Source organism: Lissotriton helveticus, chromosome 6 (genome assembly GCF_964261635.1).
Source record: "Lissotriton helveticus chromosome 6, aLisHel1.1, whole genome shotgun sequence".
In the NCBI taxonomy this organism is placed as follows: Eukaryota; Metazoa; Chordata; class Amphibia; order Caudata; family Salamandridae; genus Lissotriton; species Lissotriton helveticus.
Genome location: NC_136067.1, coordinates 1841117986 through 1841144791, shown reverse-complemented (window position 1 = coordinate 1841144791; position 26806 = coordinate 1841117986). Strand labels below are relative to the sequence as shown.

Genomic DNA, 26806 nt, shown 5'->3' with positions numbered 1-26806 from the left:
CCATGCCGCTATATCCTGAGGGATAATACAATACAATTAGTACATATATTGATGGGTTGTCAATTACAACAAAGGCTGAAATCCAACAATGGCACGTAGTTGGTGAGCAAAGAATCACTTAAAAAAATAATAAAGAGACCCGCAGGAAGTAACAAGTCTGCATTTATTGATTTACTGCACGTTATTAACACGCACTGGTAAATCTAATACGTCTGGCACTGGCTGCCAGACTTTTAGGCTTTATCAATACTCGTTTTGTAAGTGTTTTTACCAAACGTTTGGGGGGAAGCTGCCGGTCAGACAGAGACACGCTAAAAGAGAAAATATTTTTTAAGTCTAAATCAGCACATATTGCAGAATACTCACTGGCACTGAAGGGAAGAATCGACTACATGTGAATGTGCTCCTTGAAAAGGTGCAGAATGCAACTGTTTTTTGTCAGCAGCCATTACAATACATCTAACTAATTTTCCCTTATAGAAGCTACAATTTGTATGGTTTCATAAAACCGCCTGAGACAGTTTTGAGAACAGTACCGAGTATTTTTTATAAAACTAGTCAAGTGCAATGATTCATACCTACCCACAATAAGGTTTTATTTAACTTTGTTCATTTAGCACTAGCACAAGAATCGAAATTGCCAAGGACGGGCGCCATCTTGGAGCAGCAGAGAACTGGATACCCAGTTATGATAAAAGGAGAAACAGGAGCTGGGGCAGGTTTTGTTAACTCGGGGAGGATGAGGGCGTGCCCTTCTGACGACAAGGGGGGGGGGGGGGGGGGGCAAGTTCATACATTCATCCCTTTCTTACCCTAAGATCTCATCTCTACGACAATTAAATAGGATAGGCCAGATATCCTTGTCACGGTCAGCGGGATGAATGGGACTGTAACGCGACCTCCATGAAAGAGGAGAATGAACGGCTCCACCTCTTTAAAGAGATCAAGCAAGCGTGACACTATCAGAGGAACACAGCCCTGGGACCTTATTGATCAACCGAAGACATGTTCAATGGGACACGATGACTACCTTGACAATACCGCCAGTACAATACCCTGCAGCTGCTCTCACAGATCGCGCAAAGACAACGTCTTCAGGAGAGACCAAACACTGGTAAGCCATGAGCCTCAGCGGTGAGGGCCAGAACAATGGACCGCCATCAGCCGCGAATGAATAATTGACAGGCGATCGCCTTGACATCATAGCTTGTGAATGGCGATAGGATTGGAGCACACATGAATAATGCAGTGCCTGAGGCTCATGAAACAATACATAGATTGCCCCTACTACATGTGAACGTTTTTAGTGACTTATAAATAAAACACAAGCATTCAATGCGCCTTCTCCTACCTACTGCGGTAAAGTGTCCTGGACGCCAATGTGCCAAGTCTGGCACTGAAATAGGACTCACGAAGAACAGACGCCATCTTGACACAGCAAATTCAGGCAATTGTTAAATAATTTTCTTGCAAGGTAGAGCGTCTGGCACATTTTGCTTACCATCTGCACCAGCTGGTATGCGCCATGCATAATTGGATTCAGGTCTACCCGATTACAGAACAAAAAAGCCGGAACAAAGGAATAACATTGAACCACCACTTGAATAGGTTTGATATGAAAAGAAAAACCTACTTATCCCCATATTTGTTTGAGTCGAGTCTCTGGGTGTGTGCAGTCAAGCCCCTTTTAGTGTCAAGTAAATACCTAGCCTAACATGGCTGCACAAGACCCCACTGCTTGAAGGGAAGCCGCTTTGTTTCAAAACTCAAAAATGGCACTACTCCACCACAGAACTGGAGATCAAAATCCTCTAAGAAACTACAGGCAATAGCTCTGTTTTTCTGAAAACTCGTACAGCAGCCGAGACAAACCCCCTCAAAAAAGCACCAGTCATGAAGCTCGGTTGCAACAAAGGACATTCCAATACATAATTAAAAAAATGTTTTACATAGCGCTTTATACCACACTTCTCATCAACACAGAAATGTGACCAGAGGTACTGTAGCAGAACAAAGAACTACCAGAGGAGACCAACACATTCAAAATCCTTAGTGCTTAACCCAAGGATGACAGCAATTCAGTGATGTTTCCAGGGTTTGCAGCTCCTGTGACTTGGCGCCGACTGCCCTGGTGTTTCTAAGACAGAAACTTAGGTTTACTTCATGGTTCAACAAAGCACCAAGGGAACCCAGTTTTGCAAGACCTTATTTCACCTCAGTTATCGTACCTCAAACGAGCAGTTTAAAATATGAAATATGACTGGCTTTTTTAAATTGAGCACCATGCACAATAATGAAAATGTTCCCATATTCAGGTTGAACCATGCTCAAGCTGGCGTGTAAAGGTCCTGCTGATTTGCGAATGACCTGTGCAGAGGTGGTCATGGTGCAGTCAATGAGGAGAAAGGTCACAGTTCAAACCTTCTAAATCTAATCGATTCCCCTCTGTCGAGAAGGCTGCACAGATATACCAGCCCTGGATTTAAAGGTATCCTGGCAACAGCATCACCCCACGCCTGGGCGCTGACGCAGCAGTGACGGATTCACAGGGAGAGGAGAGGACCCCGAGGCGGTCACGAACTATCCCCGCGCGTGCATGCAGGTACGCAGCGCGAGCAAAGCAAGAGGGCGACGCACATGTTGATAAAGACAAAAGAAGCCTTGGCACAGCCAAAATGTTTGGTTTGCATTTCGATGACCGGCTAAAACATTAAAATCGCCTGATGCACGGAAAAAAAGAACTAACCGATTTTTATATACGATGCATCTACGGAATATATCAATTAATGTGCCATGATATCAGACTACTTTTGAGAATCCCTTATGCGCTGCAATGCAATCATTCCATATCAGACTTAATACTAAACAAATCCGAAAATAACATGTGAGAGAAATAATGCTCAGGGCACAGCAGACACCGGCACTATGTAAGTATATATTAAAGAATTGGTAACAATAGGTCTTCAGATAGCTGCTGTTACAACAGACCTAAAGATATTAGCAATGGGTAGTAGTGCTGCCTGCCTGGACGAGTCCCAGTGGGTTCATCTGTGGCAAAAAAGGTCCTCTGCCTGGATGCTTGTAAAAATAAGCCTGATGTTTGTCAAAGCAACAAACCAAATACCTTCTTCCTGCTGAGCAACCAGTTCCACAATCAATGCAGGCGAGATCTCCCACCAAAGACGAGGGGGGCAAACATGCCAAGCGGTCAAGCACGGGACCAGCCTCGTGTTGGCTCGGTCGGGCTTTGTTCAACAGGTTTACTATTACTCAAGAGGCGAACACTCCAAGTGCAGTCCTGCGGTGGGAGCAGATGTGACCAGCTCCACCACCACAGCAGGAAACAGACACACAGCTACTTACACAACACATTGAACACCCGAACTTGACTTAACAATACAAGGCAGTGCTGGAGGTTGGCTTGGAGCACTGCTCGCTGTAGGGGTGCTTGTGGTGAATTCTGATTGTCCAATTGGACCTCTTCATTAGTTGCTACTCCACAGCACGTGAGCTCTAAGGGAAGGAGTGGGCCAAGCTCACTTTACCCGAAAAACGTTGATAAGGTTAGGAATGTCAGTGGTTGCAACCACAACCTCATTCTGTACAAATGACCCACATTGATTCACCTCATGACCAACACCTGCAAACCATTTATTTTATAATCTCACTAGCAGCCCGTCCGGACGTTGTCCGAGTATGAATTGCTGCCGGCCAGTAGTATATTATTTTGTAGGATTTCGTTTTGATAGCATTATCTGTGACAGGCCTGTGAAAAGCTCTGATTCACAGTGCACTGCTGATGCACTTAAGAGTGCGCGTTCAGTAGTGTGTGAACTCGAGTTTCCCTACTTTATTTTTCCTTGCAATATTATATAGCGCGAACTCGACAACATGGCATGAGCACAATTTACATTACAGAAGAACACATTCATTTGTGGTAGGCACAGGGAGACAAAGCGATTTGCCTGGAATCACAAGATGTTGAGCTGATGCCGAGATTCGAACGTAGCTCCCCAGCTCTAAAGTTCGCAATTCTCGAACTTGAGGCGGGAGGTGTGTCTAAAAGTGTATGTCGGTGCTGGCCATCAATGAGAGAGACCTGTGCATTTTTGCTGGAGATGTGGTCCACCGTGCCACCGATGTACTTACCGGGGGAGGGTAAACACCCATTATTCCGCAACTTTCTTTCCGCATACCATCACTCCGCATACTTTCATTACGAAAGTACCATGACTCCGCAATGCCATTATAACGCATGGCATTACATTTTATATGCTTTTACCACGCATACATTTACAACGAAATTCGTTGTAATGCATGAATGGTAAAAGCATGTTTTTTTTTTATGTTTGGATAAGGTAAGTATGGGTATAGGGGTACATGTTTTGAGGTACTGAGGTATATGTTTTGGGGTGTTTGGGTATTTTAAGGGTTCAGATATAGTTTTGGGTTTTGGGGTACAGGGGTATTTTTAGGGTTCAGGGCTAGGTTTGGGTTTTGGGGTACAGGGGTATTTTAAGGGTTCAGGGCTAGGTTTGGGTTTTGGGGTACAGGGGTATTTTTAGGGTTCAGGGCTAGGTTTGGGTTTTGGGGTACAGGGGTATTTTAGGGTTCAGGGTAGGTTTGGGTTTTGGGGCACGGTTATTTTTATGGTTCAGGGCTAGGTTTGGGTTTTGGGGTACAGGGGTATTTTAGGGTTCAGGGCTAGGTTTGGGTTTTGGGGTACAGGGGTATTTTTAGGGTTTAGGTTTTGGGGTACAGGGGTATTTTTAGGGTTTAGGTTTGGGTTTTGAGGTACAGGGGTATTTTTAGGGTTCAGGGCTAGGTTTGGGTTTTGGGGTACAGGGGTATTTTTAGGGTTTAGGGATAGGTTTGGGTTTTGGGATACAGGGTATATTTATAGGGTTAAGATGGGTTAGTGTTTAAGGGTATATGGGTATTTTAAGGAGTAAGGGTGGGTTATGAATATGGGGTGCAGGGGTATTTAAAGGGAGCAGGGTGGACACCCGGAGCTGGAATGTACAGAACCTGGGAAGAAAAAACAATGAAATATTGGGCACAACGCTCGCTTTTTTCCCCCTGTCATCCCGCGCCCCGCACACGCCCACAGCACACGATATGAGACATGGCATGAAGGGCGGAATGTACCACACGTCCCCAGCGTTTGTCACGCCCCCAGCACACGCCCACAGCACAACGCAGACACGCCCACAAGGGACTAATTTGCTGGCACTTTTTTTTACCTTTTAAATGTATATGGTGGGCGTCTGCATAGCCTATGTCCTTCTGCTGCAACTGCCCTTTCAAACGCTGTATTGGGTGTTGTGATTGGTGCTGTGGTTCCTGAGATTACCCGCCTCAAAGGTTTGGGCTCTCTCTTTATTATATTAGTATGGATTTACAGAAGCGCAGGTCAACTCTTAATGAATCTGCAACTCAGCACTTTAGAATAGGACTTATTAATTGTTAATCACCACAAACTGAAGGGACACAATTGGGTGTTTTTTGCCAGAGAGGCTCTCCTCAACCTTGGAAGGATGAAATGCACTACATGGAATTCAAACTCTTGACCTCCAAGTCTCTGGGTAGACTAGAAGGCCTCAACTACTTTTAGAAACAAACTTTGTAAAACAATGAACAAAAATCCCAATGTACCTTTTCTCCAACAAGTAAAATTAATTGTGTGCAAGATAAAGGAAGAGCATGTCTAAAAAAGGATACATTCCTAGGATCACGGCTTCAAGGCATTTGATGGGCAGGGACTCTCTCGTCATCTCTCTTGCTGTCTCCATTAACCTGAAACACAAACAAAGCACCACGGAGTCCTTTTAGGATTTAGAATTGGCATACACTTGCAGTTCAGGACGTTCCTCGGTAATCTGATAAACGGCATGTGTTACATTTAACAGCCTTCAACATCTATCGAGCAAGATTGTATTCTACATTATCTTGCCCATATCAGACTCCAAATAAGCCCTATAAAATCGCATTTACATTATTTTATCACTGGTTATTGCTGATGAACACGTCAAAATGTAGAAGTTCAAAGCAGCCAACCACAGTAACTACCACCCCCCTCCCCAAACAAGCATTGGTAAAGCCAATGGATCTTGCCTTTGGAACCTATTGGCTTTGGCAATGGTTTTTAGCAATGCTGTGGAGCATGGCTAAAGAATAACAAAAGAAGCCTATGACACGGCCAACCGCTTAATGCAACATAATGCTGGGACTTTATGTTGTTGGATTGATAAGTAAATAAAAGGGCCTTTTTAGTTTTTTGTTTTGACTGATGCTTCACAGCATCGTCAAAAATGCTTTTTGCCAATGGAATGGTGTACAGTATCGCAAAAACCATTAGGTCCCAGAGGAGAAACCTACTGGCTTTGCCAGTACTTACTTGCATATTGCTCTGCTGATGCCATAAAACATAGAATGGAAGGGATATTCTGACTCCCTGGAGCCATCTGGTGTCTTGAGATTTCTTTTTCTAACTACTGTAATTCTTATCAAGGTGCGGTTGGCATTCAGCATATAAAGACAGATTATCTGGTTAGCAAGCTTCCATACATCAGCTTTGAGCAGTGCCCAGTCCGGTATTGTTCTACTGTGTCCCTTTGTGGCCTTCTGCTAAGGTTAGTGCTCCACTGGCAGCTTTTTTGGAAGTTAGCGACAACTCTGAGGCTTCCAGCGAGTTCCTATTATATTCTTTGAGTAGGAAGATTTCCAGCTACTTTGTCTCCTTGCTGTTGAGTTTCTCCTCCCTTTAGGGGTTTCCTTTTAGCTCTGCTGTGATGGTCCCCTTTAGAGTTGGGTGGGAGGTTATGCCAGTTCTTTTATATAGTGGGACGATGGGTTTCTACTGCTTACTGGCTTGTGTTTATAATGGATTGGCTGCAGTCAGTGTGCGAATTGCTGTTGTAATCTGATGTTTATTGATATGTTAATTATGGCACAATATCACACTCACTGCTAATAAGAAATGCAAATCCCAGTGCAATGATGTGATGATTTCTTCTGAAGGAGTTTTAGGTTTTCCATTGGTGGAGGGTGGCTGTTTGCACCGAGTACAGTTCTCCAGAATAGACTCATTTACCAGCTGCAGTGTGTAGCGGATTTCTGCGCTTGTTCTCACATTTCGGTCTCAGCAGACAAGACCATTTGGGCTAATACGGCAGGGAGGACTATGGTGCTTGTGAAGGTGCCTCGTTGTAGAAGACCATGTTGGCCAGTGGTATGGATAGCGTGAAACAGTAAATGTCTGCCTACTACACTAACGCTTTTGGTATCTTAATCCATATATGGCTGAGACCTCTTTTCATGGGTGATAAGTGTACAGGAGATGTAGGTAGTGTAGCGTCCTACCCAGAAACATGTAAACAATCACGCCACACATGTAGCTCTGTAACACAGGTCTTTATTCTTCAGACAGCCATGGTAACACTGTGCACATTACGTTATCAACTTTATTAAACACACCCAAACAGTTATATCGTTCAACTACAGAGTCCGCTAGGGACCAAAGGGATCCCGCTATACAAACACAAGACACTAAATCTCCCTCTTTGTTAAATAAAAAAAAGTACCAAATAATACATATATACGCACATCAGATTTCATCAATAAGTCGATGAGGCGCTCAAATCGGTCTCCCAAATCATGTTGTGTAAGGACGGTCAGACCTAGAAGAGATGCCTACAGCAGGCACAGGTGAAGCAGGTGCAGTACTTGGACTCTCACAATTGTCAAGTGGACATGTCTCACTGTTGATATCAGGAGCTGATGATCTTCGCGAGAGAGCTTTGAACTGCGACGAATCTCTGGTAACAGACTCTCCAGCACGGTGAGCAGTCACCATTGTGTCCTTTACTGGTTACAACCCTCAACTGGTTAGCTTCAAAGGGAGCGTCAGACTGTCTTTTCTGCTTCAGCTTTACAAGAACTGAATCCCCTTCCTTGCAAGTTATGTCTTTAACACATCGACATTGATCAGCATATGCTTTCATTTTGTGCTTTTGACCTGAATTACCATTGCAATTCTTCCCAGGATCAGTTGCTCTTTGTGTGGTCTATTGTGGTAACTTAGTTCCCATGGCTCTTCTGAACATCAAAGGGGCAGGGCGTTCACCTGTCATAGAAGGAGGAGGAGTTGACCGGTAATCACGAAGAGCAGTGTGAAGAGCCGACTTTCGTTCAATTCTTTCCAGCGGACCAGCGGAGCATGCTGAACAGTTCTTTTGAGGGTTTCCATGAATTGCTCATCAACGCCATTTGCCTGGGACCATAGAGATGTACTTTTCTGATGCTTGAGGTTCAAATTAGCAAGGAAGTCTCCTGTTGAACAGGGGGCCATTGTCAGATTTTAAAATGGAAGAACACCCAATGTAGTAATTAAGGCATCTAGTTTCCTAATGACTGTCATGTGTGGTTGTCAATAGATATTCTACAAGTGAAAAATGTGTATATTCATCAATGACCACCATGAGATGATGTCCACTTTGTAAGGGTTCAAAGAAATCAATCACGGCCCTTTCCCAGACAGGTTTTGTAAGATAAGACCTGTTCAAAGGATGCTGGGTGGTTTTGGGAGACAAGAAGTTGCATACATGACATGTCTTCAGTTCCCCTTCAACTCCTTCATCAAGTCGAGGAAACCAGACTGTTGCGGAGGGCCCTTTTACTAGCAACAATTCCATAATGACCTTCATGAGCCAAATCAATGGATTGCGGTCGTAAACATTTAGATATGACAATTCTAGTACCTTTCAGAATAATTAATTTTCTGTTACCCAAGAAGGCCTCTCTTGCATTCTTGAATTTCTGATATTCGATATCATCAGTGAGAGGGTGAACATGTTTTCTCAAGGACTGATGGGAAATAATATCTTTAAGCATTAGTATGTCTCGGTCTGGGCTTTTAGCCTCAATCATTTGTTTCACAATTCCATACAGCAGCAGGTGTACTTGATTTCACTATGAAGTTGATATATGCTTCAGGTGCTTTGGATGTCATGCTTCGACACTGCATTAGCACTCGTGAAAAGTAATCAGCAGGATTCTGGTCTTGCCTTGGTTTGTGTACGAAAGTCTAATCATTTTCATGTAATCATAACCTCTCATCTTTCAATGCAAGGAGGCATCTTGGCTTTTGAATTATCAAAATTAGTAAGCCATGCTGGATGATTAGGGAGCAGAGTGAAATGCTTTCCGTAAAGAAATGCATGGAAATGTTCACAAGCCCACACTACAGCTAAGCGGTCTTTTTCAGGATTTTAATAGGCACGTGCAGTTTGAGACAAACTTCGACTGGCGCAGGCCACAATATGTCTTCGAGCATTTGACCAACCACTGTGTCGGGCAAGGATTGAGATCAAACTTACTGGACTTGCATCAACAATTTTGGTATGCAGTTTTAGATCAAAATAAGCAATTTCAGGAGCATTTTCAGTTGCATGTTTAATTCTCTCGAAAATCTGGTTGCAATCATGTAACCATTTGAAAGAAGCATTTATTTTTGTTTATTCTCTCTAGAAGACTCCGACTGACAGTCAGGTATGCATCTGGAGCAGTAACTACCCATCCAAAGAAAATAATTTTGCTTTGTTACATCCTGTGGGGGACTTGTGAACAACAAAGGTTGTACTTTAGCTGGATCAGGAGTCATTCCCTGATCAGAGAAAATGTGCCCAAAGAATTTTGACTTGTGAAACTCACACTTTACTACATTCAATGTGAGACCAGCATCAGCCAGCAAATGGCACACTTGTGCAAGGGCTTTGTCATGCTCCTTTCATTTAGCCCCGAATACTAATATGTCATCACTCTAATTTAAAGCATTCGTGACAAGCTGTACTATGCAGTGAATGACATCTTATAAGAGTTCTGCAGCTGATGATACTCCAAAATCTAATCTTTTGTATCTGAACAAACTAACGTGTCGAAAATGTGGAAAGGTACCTGCAACCTTCTTCCAATTCCAATTGTTGTGATACTTAGTTCAGATCTTGGCTCTGTTCAACTGGGTGATTATGTCGGCAATGTGCGGACCTGGATGTCATTCTTTTGCGCGCCTTGTTAGCTTGGTACATATCAACACAGATGGGAGAGACTCGTCCATTATCCTTTTTTAGCACTACCACAATGGGTGAAACCCATCGCATCGGACCAGTAGAGCACTCAATGATATCATGTTTTAGCAATGTCTCTATTTCCTGCTCAACAGCGTCTTGTAAATGAAATGCAATGTGTCCATGTCACTGACCAACAGGACACATGTCTTTGTTAATGTCGTCCCCCTCTTGAAAAAGCCGGGGGCAGATCCTTCAACCCTCTCCAACTACAGGCCTATTTCCCTTCTCCCCTACTTGGCTAAAGTCCTTGAAGCGCATGTAACCACTCATCTCTCCAACTTCATTGAGCAGTCTAACTATCTGGATCCCCATCAAGCTGGGTTTCGTCCTGCCCACTCCACCGAGACAGTTATCACTGCAGTTATGGACTCTCCAAGATAATGCTGATAAGGGAATCCCACAGGCCCTGGTCCTCTTGGACCTCTCGGCCGCGTTTGACACGGTCGATCACACCATCTTATTGGACCGTGTCAGACAGGCCGGCGTCTGTGATTCTGCTTACAGCTGGATTAGGTCCTTTCTTAGCGACTGCACTCAAGCGGTTCGCCTAGCTCCTTTCACTGCTTCCAAACTTCACACCTCCTGTGGGGTCCCTCAGTGTTCCTCACTGTCCCCCCTACTGTTTAATTTGTACTTGTTTCCTTTGATCCAGTCCCTGAAAGCATTCAACGCTATCACGTTCAATTATGCCGACGATCTTCAACTTATCTTTACATTAGATAACTCCCCTGAATCCATCCGGGAGTTTCAGGGCACCATGCTTCATATCTGCCAATGGATGGATTTTAACCACCTGAAGCTGAATCCCGGCAAGACCGAACTAGTCCTTAACGGCAAAAGTCAAATGTTCTGGGGCCCACACTACTGGCCTCCAGAACTTGGCTCTCCACCTATTCCCTCCACCTCGGTAAAGAGCCTGGGGGTGATTATCGATAAGGACCGGTCATTAAAAACTCAAGTAGGCACGGTGGTGTCCTCCTGTTTCTTCCAGCTCCGTAGGATCAGGAAGATCAGTCTGATGTTGAATTAGTCGGCTTTGATCCAGGTGGTGATAGCTTTAGTACTGTCACACTTGGATTATGCTAATTCCATCTATTTAGGCCTTCCTCTTTTTCTCAGTAAACGTCTCCAATTGGTTCAAAATCAAGCCGCTAGATTGATACATCAGCAGCCACTTTGGCAATCAGCCAGACCCTTGTTAAAAAAACTTCCCCAATGAGTAGCATTCAAAACGCTTGCTTCATTTTCAAGTCCCTTCAAGCCCGTAGTCCCCAATCCATCAACAATCTTCTGCCTAGGTAAGTCCCCTCTCGCAATCTCCAGTCTGCCAATCTCCATCTACTGGCCACTCCTTTTAAGCTTCAACGTCAGGGCGGACGCAGGTTTGCGACTCTAGCTTCCAGATTCTGGAATTCCTTTCCTTTGGAAATCAGTTCCTGCAATAATCTCCTAATTTTTAGGAGACAGCTTAAAACCTGGCTATTCACTCAGGCCCATGTATAATCTCCCAACTGCCCTGGCATCTGCTAGTTAGCGCCAGCAAACCTCTGGGTGTACGTGCGCTCTATAAAAGATTGTTAACATAACATAACAATGTGAAGTCATAACTTCATAGTTTTACGTTTTCCTAATCCATGAAACAATGACGGGAACAGATTCACGATTTCATAAGCATTCAGATTGTAGTTTATGGAAATCAGCCCTATGTCAGCAGCCGTACTGAAATGGAGTAGACAGGCACTTGACGTACCATGAAGGACATGGATCGGTGCTTGCACCTGTGTCTTCTTGCGTCATATGGTTGCTACAAAAGATCCTTGACTCTTCAGTGGCGGAGACAAAGCCCAAATATATATCTGTTTTAAAAGGCTGGAGTCAGGTATGGGAGATAGTTCATTGTATTTCTCTTCAGGCATAATTTATTTCAAAGCGTCACTATCTATGTTAAAAAGTATGGAACAGCCGTTCACTTTTAGGGTAATCTTAGGATGAGTGTCCAAATGAGTTCTGTTTCATATGCCGATCTTTCTTCAACTCGTAGATTTAGCTGCTTGTGACGATTAGCACAGGTGCAGGTCTTCTACTCAGAACAGACATCGCACATCCATCTTCGCCGTCGCTCTACAATGACGTTGGGGAACTTTTTGAAGATGAATTAGAGGACAATCAAGGTAGTTTGGTTTCGACTTGTCTCAACTACTGAAGTCATTTGGCCTTGTAGGCATGACAAGACAGTTCCTGGAATTTCTTGGCGGCCATTTTCTCCTCACGAAGTGATGCGGCCAATTTTCTCTTCAAGAAGTGATGCACTTGATTTCTCCTTCACTTTGTGGATGGTTAGGAAGAGATTTTCTTTACCGCAACCTTTATATATCTGTCCAATGGCGGGACATTTAACTTCATGTAGAAAGGAGAAGTCACATCTAAAACACAACTTTTTTGAAGACATCACTTTATGGCCTTCTACCTTGTGTCTGCTTGCTTTTCATGTTCAGTGGCGATTAACTCCGTCCTGTTCCAGGCCCTCTACATTGGAAGCTTGTTGATCGGCACATTCATCAACTCTTGCAGCCATGAGGACCATCTCCAAACTGAGAGTTTCTCTCATCGTTTGTCACCTGAATTAATTGCATAGACAGCCATCGAGGACTCTCAGACATATAGCTTCTTCGTCATCGAATTCATTAAATAGTCAATGTTTTATAAGACCGTGAATTGTTTGACAAACTCATCCATCGTTTCACCAATTTGCGGTCTTTCACGACTGAAAATGCATCGTTTGTACCCCACATTCGGCATTGGTTTGAACTGGACTTCTAATGCCTCTTTGACTAGAGCCTTTAGTATTTTCTCCATCACTTCTTTTACTCTCTCCTGCAAGGTTCTTTAAGTACATGATGATCTTCTGGTTATAGGTCTCTTCTAACGCATCTATGAAATCTTGTAATGTCTCAAGCTACGCGGACCATCTAACAATATTTCGCTTCTTGGCAGCATTGAGAGCAGTCAGAGGTTTTAAGAAGGCAGCAGCACCATATTTGACGCGTATTTCTGCATCATGAGAATGCTTCAAAGTTCTCGAAGAAGACCTCTTGAGTTGTAGGGTTGGGCAGCACCATATGCACAACCTGTTATGCATTTACTTGGGTCGCCGTGCCCGGTGCAGAGGTTGAATGGCTCTCTATACTCAAGTTTTGGTAAGTTGTTAAACGCTTTGGTTTACATTGCTCATGCATTTGATGTCTCTTCGCGTTTCTTTAAACCAGTTTGATCTTTGCCTTTTCTGCTTCTCTATACATGCATACACTTGCTGTATTTTACGATTGGGGACTTTAGTGTTTTGAATACCTGGTTGTCTCTGCCTTTAGCATTTCTGTACGTAGACACTTTTGCTTTTAGCGCTTTCTTAAGCTTGGCTATCGCTGCCTTTATCATTTTGCAGTATTTTATTATTGCGGACTTTAGCGTTTTAAATACATGGTTGTCACTGCCTTTAGTATTCCTATTCTATATGGACGATGGTTCTGTGTTACAGTGCAACATGGTGAATCTTCCTTCGGCCTTATTTTTAGATTTTTGGCCGATATCAAGCAAACTTCCGTTGAGGCTTCTGCCTTCAATGAAAGTCTCACACTGGCTAGATTGGCACTTTGACTCCACATTCGCCAGTTGTATGTGGTCACTTGGACTGAGGCGCACATGGCACACACAAGCAGTTTGCTGGACATTGGAAAACTCTCTGGGAGAGCACTCACTCTTCTTCGGGCTACGCAACCCATATCTCGTCGCCAGGTGTAGCATGCAAATGAATTGCATCACACATGGAGCTCTGTAACACTACAGGTAGTTCTGTGAATTGAAAGAAAAAGGGTGGGGTTCCCACTAGCATGCCCCTCACAATACATTCTAAAGTAAGAGAGCAGGTTCACCTGGGGTACTTCTTAGAATAGACAAAGAACAGACTGCATTCTAGAGATGCCTGTTGAGGTGTGTCTATAGTACTTGTCGGAGGGATCCGGCTGCCAGACTATTATGGTAAAGAGACAAATCATTACATTGTGCTATGTATTAACTCTTTAGTTACACTCATTTAACAATGCACAGAACATTCTTCTATTACGCTTATGCATAGTTAATGAAATTGTGTGGAATGAGGCAAGGCAATTTAGTAATGCTGCAATGTACCAGCTAAAAATTCCAAGTATGTTAAAGATTTTGCAACCAGGACTTTGTTGAAGATGTCAACCTTTCACAGGATAAGATTACTTACCTGAATTGTTTTCATCCATCTCAAGTTTACAACATATTTGATCCAGGAAAGTAAACCGGTATATTATATATATCTCGTTCATTTAAGGACTGGACGTGAATGAATATTGTGCGGTACAGATACCCGAAGGATGTGCATACTGTCTTAGTTAAGGTTGTTAAAAAGAGCAGTGTGATCCTCATTTTGGCCTGCATTGCAAGGTTTCTGTACATGACATGATTTGTATTATTTATCCCTGGGGAGTGGCTAACAGTTCCAAGTGATTGAAATGGACCTTTAACAGTTTATCAGTTTGTGCATTAAGTAGTATCTCAGTTTTCTGACAGAAACCGAAACCTTTTAACAGATATTCTCGCAATAAATCCAGCTAAACTACTGTCCAGGAGAAGGCTAGTATTCTTTAAATGTATGGCAGAAACACTTTGCCATATGTTTGATACTAGAGCTAATAACACAAAAGATACGTGGAACAAAGATCTGCAGTCTACCTTTTATCTATCCATTACCCGGTGCAATTACATACTTAATCATCACTCCCATCTCCATCACTGTCCCACCGCATACCATGCCATTATCACTCATTCGCTCGTAAATCATAAAGGATTACTATCAATGTATTGTAAACTAGGAGCGTTTATACATCACACTTGAGAAAGCAATGTTTTTTTAATGAAACTGGAGCATTTGCGATCTCACTGCTCTATTTCTCCCTTTAAGAGGAACTACCCTTTTTTGCAGAATATAATCAATTTGCAGTTTTGTCATAAATAAGTGACAAATCCCCCCCTCCACCCACGTAGGACCCACTTACTACAAATTGGGGTAGCGCTAGTTTGAAATAATTATATAACCACAATAGTGAATCATTAAAATAAAATGGAGCACTTTTATATTAACCCCTTCGATGCTTGTGACGGAACCATTCCGTCATGCCTCGCGGTTGAGCTGTGCGGATGACGGAATGGTTCCGTCACGACCACACCCAGTTATGGAATGTCCAGCACCGGGGGGAAATCGGAGCCGCACGCAAGGTGTTAAGTACCCACATTATTTTCATATTTCCGCATCAGGTCCCGTATTCTAATTTTAACAGCGACGCAGTTAAAGATATCCAAATAAGATTACACAACAAGGAGCAGCGATAGATAAAAATCCGCCCTGGAATCTCACCGACCTGGTGGCATCCACACCCAGAAGGAATCACTGGTCCAAGCCAAAGACATTATTGAATCTTTTACCTGCCCTGATGTGAAGGATTGGGACAGCTTGATGCACACTTTCCAATGAAAGGAAGGTGTTGCTTCCCAGCTGGACACAAGTAACAACAATTCGACCAGTTGGACTTCTGAACAGATACAGTGTTCTGCAAGGAACACAACAGAAACTTACCAACACCGCAACTTTATAAGTGTGGGTCTACAAGTATGGTTTCCAACTACAATCTCGTGTTCAGAGCAGGAATATCTGACACAGTCAGGTACTTCCAACAGTGCCTTGAAGCCTCACTCCATTAATGTGATAAGTATCATTGTAGTAAAGTCATTGTTTGAATCAGACTTCTTAAGCTCACCTCTCCTATTCAGTGTGTCCCAACTTTCTACACTGCCTCTTGGCCTTGTACGAAGCATGCGAACACACATCTTGGCTAATCCATACATACTGCTGTCCAGTGCAGGAGGTATTAATCTAGGGAGGCCCAAGGGTGACAAAGGTGCTAAAGGCACAGTGCTGGAGGCAGGCTGAGGGGTGCATGTTGGATTTGTCCATCTTCAAAGGCACAAAAATGTAGACCGAGACCGTCCCAGTGTTTTCATGCATAAAGCATCAAAGCCATTTTACTTTAAAGACAGGCAACATAGCTGTTCAAACTATTAAAGAAATGCGCAAATTTATAGTTTCAGGGGCCCCAACATACTAGGCTCAAAACAGTGAAATACGTATGCAGAGCCCAGTAGTCATGATCTGCACTAAAAATGTTACCTCAAAAGGGAGCAGCTTACTGGACTATCGAAAAGGAAAGGGTTCCAAGTTTAAAGTGACTCTTAAAAGACACACTCTGTTTTTCTTTCCAAGCACAATGCTCTTATCTTACAAAGTATTCACTCTTTGTTGCTTAAAACAGCCTGGAGTCAAAATGCATTAAAATATTCTTCAATATATATACCCTAACCCACATCATACAAGCAAAAACTATATTCTAGAAAGTTTTAGAAAAAATAATTAGAAATAAATCTTGGATTACTGATTGAATCACTGCCACAGTCACAGCAATTCCAAATTCACTCAGTCTAAGCAACTGTCTTCAAAACCATAAACCACTTTAACTGGCCACCATTCCTGTTGAAATAGGTGTTTTCACGATTTTGGGACAAATTCAGCAGATCCTGTACTTCTGTTAAAGGTCTTTTACAAAACGCTTGTACAACCAGACAAATTTGAAAGTGCTAAATGAGGTTAATAGACGACTATTCCTAGAATAGTAGACCAGTTGGCAGAAAATACATGTTTTTAAGACTTTACAGAAGCTACTGAATGACTAAGGCGCTGGGTAAAGGAATTCAACAGGGCAGGACCAGGACAGAGAAATAACCACCCCAATCTCTTCATCCAGTGATTGACAGGAGCATCCAAAGTTCACAGTGGGAACTTTTGGAAGGTGTGAGTGTGTGTGTGTGTGTGGGGGGGGGGGGGGGTGGAGGGGGCAGAATTATATCTTTGAAATCCCCGTCAAAAAAAGAACAAATTGTGAAAAATCGTCACAGAAAAGTTAAGTATTTATACTCTGAAGACAAAATGTATAATATTTAAATATAAATATTAATGCAATGGATAGAATGTAACAACCTAAAAACACAAATCCGCAAGGGCAGAGCAAAACGTTTTGTGAATACGTGTTAAAAAGTTGAGCTTTATTCCCAAAACATACTATTGCTTAAACTTTGTAATCTCTCAAACTTACAAAGGTTTGGAGAAAATGATTAATAGACAAGCAAACTGGTAGTGCTTTAACCTTGTGTTCAGAAAGAAACATGCCGAGTGGGCACTTGTTAGTGACCAGATATTATTTAATTTATCATCATTACCAAATAGGATGGAAGCCACGTAGTTAGCCAATGGGACAAACAGATGCACCCCCACCACGTGTCCTCTATTGGTATGTCCATACTATTTCATTAAAAGCTTCAAAAGTGTTGTAATAAAAAAAAAAAAAAAAAAAAAAAAAAAGCTTCAAAAGTGGCTCCTAGGTGTGGTAAGAGTAAGTAGTAAGAGGCTGGCAAAGCTGTCCCGCAATTTCTGCTGCAGCCATTGCATGGATACCACCAAGAGAGAAGGAATATTTCTATTACTTAGGTTGGAATAGGAGGGCCAATTGATGTGACCGCCACCCAGCAGTGCTTGCGTTAGCCATTATTGCCCGCTTGCCACTGAAGCGCACTTATTGGTTCCCAAAAGCGTCTTATGAAATGAACCAACAGAAGATCTTTTTTTTTACCAATTTGTTTTTTTTATTTTGTTTAACAGGAAAGGTTTTAAAGCCAAGATACAGTACAGAATTGCGTTTGTTCTGCCAATATTGGCAAAGACAGCCTCTTAGTTTTACATTCTTTTAAAGGAGCCTCCGTCATTCCAGCTGTGGATTTTGGATGCAGTACAGGATGTTTTGCAAGGAAGCAGGTGTTGCACAGCTCTAAAGGCCAAGTTGGATTACAATGCCTACACAAATCTGGCTGACGGTGTACATTCTAGGCTGAAATTCACACGAGTGCCCATGACCGACATGCTGGCATGCACGCCAAATATGGAGACGTTCTGTGAAAGTACCATAAGAATTAATCAGCTCGCCTGAGACTAGCACCGACCTCAAAGTCCACCACTAGATTAAAAGTCCCTAGAGTTTCAAGCACTGCTTTAAGAAAATGGCGAATGGTCATCTACACAACAGGGGCTGCGGATATAACACATGGATCCCTGTACATACACCCCAACAGCACAAAAAGAGCGTTGGACAAAACCAATGCAAACATACTTGAAGTACATATTTTTTAAAGCACTTACCCACTGAGATGCCTTGTTTTTCTAATTTCAAAAAACTGGGTTCCTGTATGATTGTATCTGAGTGTTTGTTAAACAGAGATAACCAGAAATACGAAAAAGCAGTGACTTGCAAACACCAACAGGAAGCTCAAAGACAAGTACGTAAACACAAAACATCTTCCCCACCAGAGTGTATAAGAGGGTTACAGCAGATTGCTCATTTCACACATCCATAGATTAAAAAAAGGCAAGTAACACATGCCCACAGGCCCAGTCACCCACACCGCCACCGAACGAACAGACTAAATGTTACTTACGCCATGGTTGTAAGTGGGTAAAGTTCTCTAACATCATGCACCTACTGTTATGACCATTGGCAATCCCGATGGGTAGTCTGCACTGGGGTCTAAGATAATTGTGCTCATGCCTCTACAGGGACTCATCAAAGAGAAGAACCACTCGTTCTCGCTCAAATACCAAGAAACAGACAAAAACACTGTCTGTCCACAGTAAAGCACAGCTCATTTCTCCTGCCAGGGAGAGGATCCGAGGGATCCGAGCAGAAGGCGCCGCCATTTCCTAATCTCAGACTTGTGGAATACTTTTTCACTCAGCTTCCAATTAGCTGGTTAGTGAAGCAGGCGTGGGAGCTGCTGGGAACAATCTCACAAACCAAGACTACACAACTCTTTACCACTAACTACTAATGACGTCATAAGAAGGGGACATCACACACACAAGTTAAGAAGACTAGTTATTTTACCAGAGGGACATCGTGCATCTTATCTGCTTATTTAGGAGTACCATGAGAAGCTATAAAGACTAAATAGCTAGGGATTTTAAAAGGCTGGGACTCTGAGGTCTTGACTTGAGGTTTGATTTCGCACATCCGCTTCTCGGCCTGAATCCACTCCAGAGATGCTTGGTTTTGTGCACCCCTCCTTAATCAGTGTATCAATCTCTGCATGCAGGAGAGATTTTCCATTCCAACCTGATTGTAATGGGGGGAAATAATTTCCTGCTTTCAGGAAACCGTGACTTGACATTTTATAATGCAGTTTTGAAGGGTATTGCGTGAGCTGCATGCACTCTCACTTGCAAGAGATATTGTATACAACAAGAGGCTTGCAGCCCACCCACTGCTTAACTGGTTAGCTTCATTTTCCCTCTTATATGCTGCCTTCTAATTAGCCAACGCCTGCTGGCTCACTTACTCTTCTGGCTGGTGCATCGACCAACTACCGATTGCTTCAGCTCGATTGTTGTTCTTCTGCTGATCGCACTGGGATTGAGGTACTACTTTTATTTTTTATTCTTCCCTGTATTCCTTGTTCAACCTCTTGCCATTTGTAGCTATGTTTTATTATGCCGGACACTTCAAAGAAGACCTTTTCTCCTCTGAAATGGATGTTTATTGTAACAGATTTTAACTGCTTCCAAATGCATGTTCACAAAGACATGCACATGGAAGCAGTTGCTTTCTATATGTGATGTATTTTTTTTTCCTTTTTCACCCATGGGGAGATTCATTGATCTGCTCAGGGCTGTTGTGCCGAGACATAAGAAGCATTGGCAATGCCAATAGGTCTCATCTTTGAGACTGTAGCCTTTTGTTCATGCTGTAGAGCATGGGCATTATAGACTTTGGCAATGATGTTTTGCCATTCTGTATCACCATGGCTAAAACACTTTTTTTTTTAGCTTTAGAGGACTACAATGCATTCAGTGCCAATGCAATTTAATAAAAATTAAAAAAGGGCATTAGCCTTGGCTGTGTCATAGCGCTGTTAAAGTATTTTAGCTACTCTGCAAAGCATCTACGTTGCTGTACAGAATTGGCTACAAAACTTTGCCAAAGCGAATAGCTCTCATAGGTGAGAACTATTATCTCCGTCAATGCTGGTTAGTTAATGAGCTGAAATAATGAATCTATCCCACGAAAACTCTTTTGTTCGAATAGCAAAGCACAATATAGATTCACAAAGCCTATTTGCAACCCTTAACCAGAAATATGTGCATTACTAAATTTACTGGCAGAACTTTATCCAGACACAGAGCAGCCAGCTAGACTCCAGGGTGTCTCGAGAGGGAAACATCCTTTACAACGCAACTTTTACCACGCAGTGCCTTTACGACGCATCTTTTAAAACGCAAACCATTACAACGCATTGCGCTGGGGGGCGCTCTAGGATAAGGAATAAGTTTAATTTACTATCCAACACCTTCCCTAGTGTCCACTGGGACTGGAGTTGGAATAGTAAATTAAACTATTCACTATCCAGCACCCCAAAGCGCTATGCGTTGTAAAGGTTTTCGCTGTAAAAACCGCGTTGTAAAGGCATGCGTGGTAAAAGCATGCGTTGTAATGTCATACATCCGTCTCGAGACCCAGAGCAGCCAGCTAAACAACAGGTCACAACATTACATTGTCACATGCAAGTCTGGGTGATGTCTGTACACATAACCCGCAACTTCAACTGCCCCAGACTCATGCCACTAGCAGGCTGAACCTGAGCTGCGCAGGCAATAAGAGAAAGGTTCCCTGCCTGTGTGTATACAAGCACTTACAGGGCAGGCAGCTGGAAAAATATGCACACCTCAGCTGTCTCCACGAGCTGGGATTGAAAAGTCAAACCTTAAAGCGACACAATAGTAAAGCCATTCACCAATTAAAGCCAAGAGTGCTAGCTCGAGCCATCCCAGATAAAACCCTTCAGACGCTGAACTTGGATCCTTGACAATCATGCACTCTAAATGGTCTGAAGTAAAACAGGCGCGGTGCAGGGAAATTCTGGATCCTTTCAAGGCGAAATCTTTCTAAAATTAAGGACTTCATATTTTTCAGACTCCATATTTGGAAGAACACCTTGGTAGCTGCTTCCATAGCTACATGTTTCACCACAGAGCCTAGCCCAGACACTAGGAAGTGAATCTGGCAGCTTTGCAAATCTTTGTATCGAAAAAGAATATTGTGCAGAGATCAGCGGCTGGTAACTTCCTGAGAAGAGTTTACGAACATGAGCTGAATACTGGGGCATCCAGGCATGTTACTAGCAATCACACAGAGAACCAAGGCAACTGGCAACCACACAGGGGGCAACCAAGGCCTGTAACTGGCAACCACACAGGGACATCCAATACTGGCAACCATGCAGGCAGAAGACAAAGGATGGTGGCGGGGCTTTGTAAAAGTTAGGTCTCATGCAAATGTTACTGATTTAGTTGATCGGACAGACTACTAGACAATTCTGAATGGATTTGGCTGGGAGCCTTCTGTCCTTTCCCAGTGTGGCCCAACTGAGACCTCTTCATGAAGTGTCGACGCGAGCATATATGCCAACAAAATGCAATGCACGATCACAGAGCGGAGCCTTGTAAAGGATACTGCAGCAGCTTCATGTAGTTCTGCACTGCATGGAGCCAGTCGGGGATGGACATCGAAGGCTTGTAGCTTGGCACTGCTGGTGTTGAGGGCTGAAACGAAACAAAATATCCACATTAATGATTTTCAACTAATGCAGCAATGTTATATTCAATTGTCCACACTGCAGCCACAATAGCACAAAGGTTTCACGACTAATTGACGCGTTCAAGTCCTTGCGTGTTATTCTTTACCACTTATTAATGTTAAACGAAGTACTGGCCTGCAAACAAAACAAACATGACGTCAGGCTGTAATCCCACCTTTGGATCATCATCATCATCAGAAACTTTATTTCGGCCAAATATGGCCATAAACGCACAAATAAAAGGACTACATTACATTTAGTTAAAAAGAAGGCTAAAAAGTACCATTTCAATCATAGCATCTTCATAACGATTGCTTTGGAAAAAACACCAACCAAGAGACTAAAAACATGTATTATGAATTTATGATCAAAATCCATTGTCATCTCTTTTGGCCTTCTAGCTCACACCACAGTCCCACATTACTGTTTAGATGAGACGATAATGAAGTGCTTGAGCATCATGCGGCCACTGTAGGTGATCAAATTCTGCTGTAATCACAGAAAAATGGAGTTTAGAAAGAAAGCACTTATGACCTCAGAAAATCAGCAGCACTGGAGTAAACCCAATGTTGTAAGTTTAACGTAGAACTAAGCACAACAAACCAGTGCGGTGTTGGCCCTTGGACAACCACACTGGTGCGAGTATTAGGAATGTTGAATAATAGTGCTCAACCTCTTGTGGTTCCACTGCTCGGGAACCACTATACACACGCACCAGAGACTCTACTGAAGAGGGAACACTACAAGTACTTTTAAACATCTTATTCTGAAAGTTCAGATCGATTCACAATTTAATAACACATTTTCTTCTTTTAGTTCACATAAGAGGAGAGAGCCATAATACGATTTCTATTAAAGAACACCTTTATTAATGTTTTATCAATACTTAGAAGAATCTCTAATGTAGAACTGGCTCCTTTTTGGATGAGTGGTGGTTAGGGGGTCATCGAGTCTTGGCACCCTTTCTGCATGTTCGGAGTCACTTAGTCGACTAGGCTCGGTGGTCGGTTGTCAATCTAGTCTGTGAACAAAGACTGGTTTACTCACAAATTTAATTTGGTGCCAGTTTGTGTTAATTCAGTATGATCAACTAGTTGTGTGCAAGTCTACCCTAGAACTCTGCGGTCTACTTTGTGTACCAGTGCATTCTTGTAACAGTTTGAGGGACACGTGTCTGTGCTATGGGGATGGATTTTCCCACTATAATGCCAATATATACTTGGTTTAGCAACCCCAAAGTTTCAAAGCTATGTCACACTCATGCGAGTAGGATATGGTTTAAGCAAAGTGTTCCAACATGTGTTGAATGCATTATGGTTTGGTCTGGCTGAGATATTCTGTTGTCTCAGGAGAAGAATGGCTCTGTAAAGACAGGAAGGAGTTAGGTCAGCAACACTTTCCTGGCTAAATGATGTTACTGCCATGTGTGTGCAGAAGCACTGTAAGGAGAGTTCAGACTTTGTTGGAGTTGAGAGAATATCTGTACCTGTGGGTGGCAAGTGAAGGTCTGCTGGTTGACAACAATTATCTTAGGGGGCAGTGACAGCAAGATAGACATAGATACAGACACAGATATAGCACCTCGTGTTTGAGTTAGGTAGGTCATAGAATCTAAGTACTGTAGTGTGCTGGGTGTAGTGATCGAAGTGTGCCTGATCGGAGGGTCACGACGTGCCCATACTTAAATTTAAGGACCCCAATTCCCCTACTTTCTGTAAAAAGATAGACGCCCATGGATTGTTAATTCCGAGACCTGAAATGCATCAGCTGCAGTGTAAGGCAGGGATTCGCCTGTGCTGCGAAACCGAAGGCGGGCAGACAGCTAAACAGGCCTTCTTGCTAGGGTGCTGGATTCCCTGAAAGAAATATAAAATGTGCACAACGGGTCAATCTGCAAATGTAAAAGGAGCTCGGATGCCAGTAATGGCTTTGATTCATGGAATCACTCGATACTTCTTGATGACAAATGTATTCTTCTTGAGTGGTATTGGAAAGAAGTTACCAGCTGAAGGTGAAGTGTGTGCTTCTTCAAGGGGCGTAACACCGGCCAATACGGCAGGGCCTGTGTTATTCCCAAACTATTCTCCACTGATTCAATCAGGATTAATTTCCATAGCTCTCTGGTTACAGACACAGACCTCTGCAGTGCATTAACTAATAGAGGTTTCATAAAGAACTAACTTAAAATGCATGTCCCACTGATTAACTTAACTTGCATTTATTTTACATTTAAGCTATGTGATATCTTCTATAAATCCATACCTTAAGATGAAAGACCGAAAAAAGTTACAGCATAATTAGTTTTTTTAGCCATGCATTTGACCCCGCTCTGACATTCCCTAACCCCCCCCCCCTCACTGTGCACAGCATCACAGGTCCCCCTACATTTTTTTTAATGCACTTCAACTGCTGGTGGTAGTTCCGGAAGGATGGCTAATCATCCACCACCAGTCCACCCCGCCACCAACCAGCCCCCTTCAGCAGCCACTGAAGCACACTACAATTGAGGGAAGGCATTCCAGCTCTAGCCTATGGCCGTCGGTCTTTAGTAGACGAGCCTCCTACCGTAGGTAGACATCCATTTTGGTCTCTTCTCCTGAAGCAAAGAACAGCTGACTAGGTTTTAATCACATTGCTTTTGCAACAGGTGGTCCAGATTGTTCTGGTAGTACTCTACCTTCCTAACACCACTTTCACTTGTATATAATACAGGAGTAGTTCTCACCGGTTGTGCTCCTCAAAAATCAAAACAAACAACAAAAGTAAACCCCAGCAGCTACCACACGTCTTTTAATAAGTGAAGCCAAAGACTTTGTTTTCCGCACACAATCCTCCTTTAGATCTTAACCTAAGAGCCAGTTGTATCACAGGCCTCTCACACTCATTAACCCCTTCGATGCTTGTGACTGAACCGTTCAGTCATCAGTCACGGCTGAGCTGTGCTGATGACGGAACGGTTCCGTCACGACCGCGCCCTGTTCTGGAATTTCCAGCACAGGGGCGGAATCGGCGCCGCATGCAAGGTGTTAAATTGCCATCTCCTCCCTTTAGTGTCCTATGTGGTCGACGCCCCCTACTCCACCCTACTCCAGCTGGCATTCCGCGGGGTCATTGCCAAACCAAGCTCAACTGTTTTCAGCAATCATCCAACGTGTAGGCAATACCCGACATTATTACACAGGCGGCTATTCTGAAACCCGCTCTTTCAAATAAGGCGGCCTTCCACTTCTCTAGGTGCTGACACAGCACAGGTGTTCGACAACATTCTTCTTGATGCTAAACAGCTTCATGATTTAGTGTGAGGATAAGTTGCTTCTTTTAGGAATTCAGTCTGAGGAGTCAGTGATGGGTTCTTAATGCATTCCCTTACGCCGAGTCATGGAAGAGAGAACCCTCACTCCCGCATAACTGCATGCAATACACTTTGTACATGATCTCCCCTTCTGCCATCTCCATGATCGGCATTGCTGCTGAGAAGCAGTAGACCGTCGCCAATATAGCAGGCAGCATGCCACAGCCACTCTATGTAAATGGCTTAGAGACACCCTGATTGGTCCAAAAATATTTGCAGCATATCTTGTATACAGGCGTGAATATCCTCTTCTTCAGCACGGCTTGGCACCCTATGGATCCAGGCGGTACTTCTTTTGGACTGAACCTAAAAATCCTCGCAAAGGACTTGGTTTTGTTGCTGTGGGGATTCCTGTCTCACCAAATAGCTGCTCCTGATCATTAGTCCTTCTGTTCAATGCGTTGAGCTTAAGGATAGTCTTCCCTTTTCAATCTCCTTCTGAATCTTCTGCAACACCCTTTTTCCACTTTCACATTTAGAGAGCTTATTTCCCTTCTTAGTTTCTTTCAGAAAACTTACAGACTAGTCACTGGTGATCATACACATCACCGGGCAGGGTGGTTCTTTGTTGTGATCTGTCTGGGTTCTATAGATTTAAAAGTGGCGCTACTAAACTTGGAATGATCCGGGAGAATCTGTCCTTTTAAAGGTGTTCTTTCTGCTTCTTCAGCTGCCATCCCAGGTTACCAGTTGGTGTTACACCCCACAGAGGGAAAGACTGTTAGCTTCCAAGTTGCAACTGTCAAAGTCATTGTCTATGGTATCTCTAAAGACCACCAAAAGTCTGCTGCTGGAACATCAGCTAGTTTGTACCCTTCCACGGTTTTGCACTGTAGAGTAGATGGACACACTCCAGACCCTACCACCCCTTCCAAAAGAGAATTAACAGCCACCATCAGCTCTGTCACCAACATAGCCAGCAGCAAATTGACTTTAACCAATGGTGGAAGCTTCCTTATTCGAGATGTTGTAACACCCCAGGCTGCAAGTCAACTTCAGCAACGGGAGTCTTCTAATTGATATTCTTATTCTGCTTTTTTCCCCCCATCGTAGGAAGAAACTAGTAACGCACCTGGCAGCATAGCCAATTTATCTACAATCTAAGAACATGAACAGACCAGGCCTACAATTTTAAATTTTTCTTTAATGGTAAACAAAAGTGCACTCAGATTCCCCAGTTTTGCATCAATAGAGACCAAAAAACAAGCTAGGATTTGTAGTAACACTACATGGACCGCAAACATGTCAGTTTGCAAGTCAAGGGCAGTCTTGGTGGCCTCAAAGGACTGTACTAGCACATTAAACAAGTCTGCAGAAACTGCCAGGTGGCCATATTAACCCAGATGGTCATTTAAACATCTAGCTGGTCTAGTTGAAACACTCATGTGTCTGTGTGGTGCTTAGCTAAGAAAGCATCACAGCCCATTCTTCCTACAGGGGAGAATGCCTAAAACATTCTCTAAGGACTGGTTAGGGATGTCAGGCTGGCAGCTGCAATTGGGGTATCAACTAC

General features: G+C 43.1%; 1 protein-coding gene across 2 annotated transcripts in view; it reads right to left on the bottom strand.

Moving 5' to 3' along the window:
* The window catches only part of VASH2 (vasohibin 2), a 138503-nt gene that overhangs the window by 50053 nt on the left and 61644 nt on the right, over positions 1 to 26806 (bottom strand). For both annotated transcript variants that reach the window (XR_013596263.1, XM_078649758.1), the window contains exons 3-5: positions 21818 to 21906; positions 18454 to 18510; positions 5722 to 5796 (exon numbers count right to left, since the gene is read on the bottom strand). Coding sequence is in view for 1 of the 2 variants with exons in the window: in XM_078649758.1 (XP_078505884.1) it covers positions 5722 to 5796; positions 18454 to 18510; positions 21818 to 21906 (221 nt within the window). In the remaining variant the exon portion in view is untranslated. The remainder of the gene's footprint in view (positions 1 to 5721; positions 5797 to 18453; positions 18511 to 21817; positions 21907 to 26806) is intronic.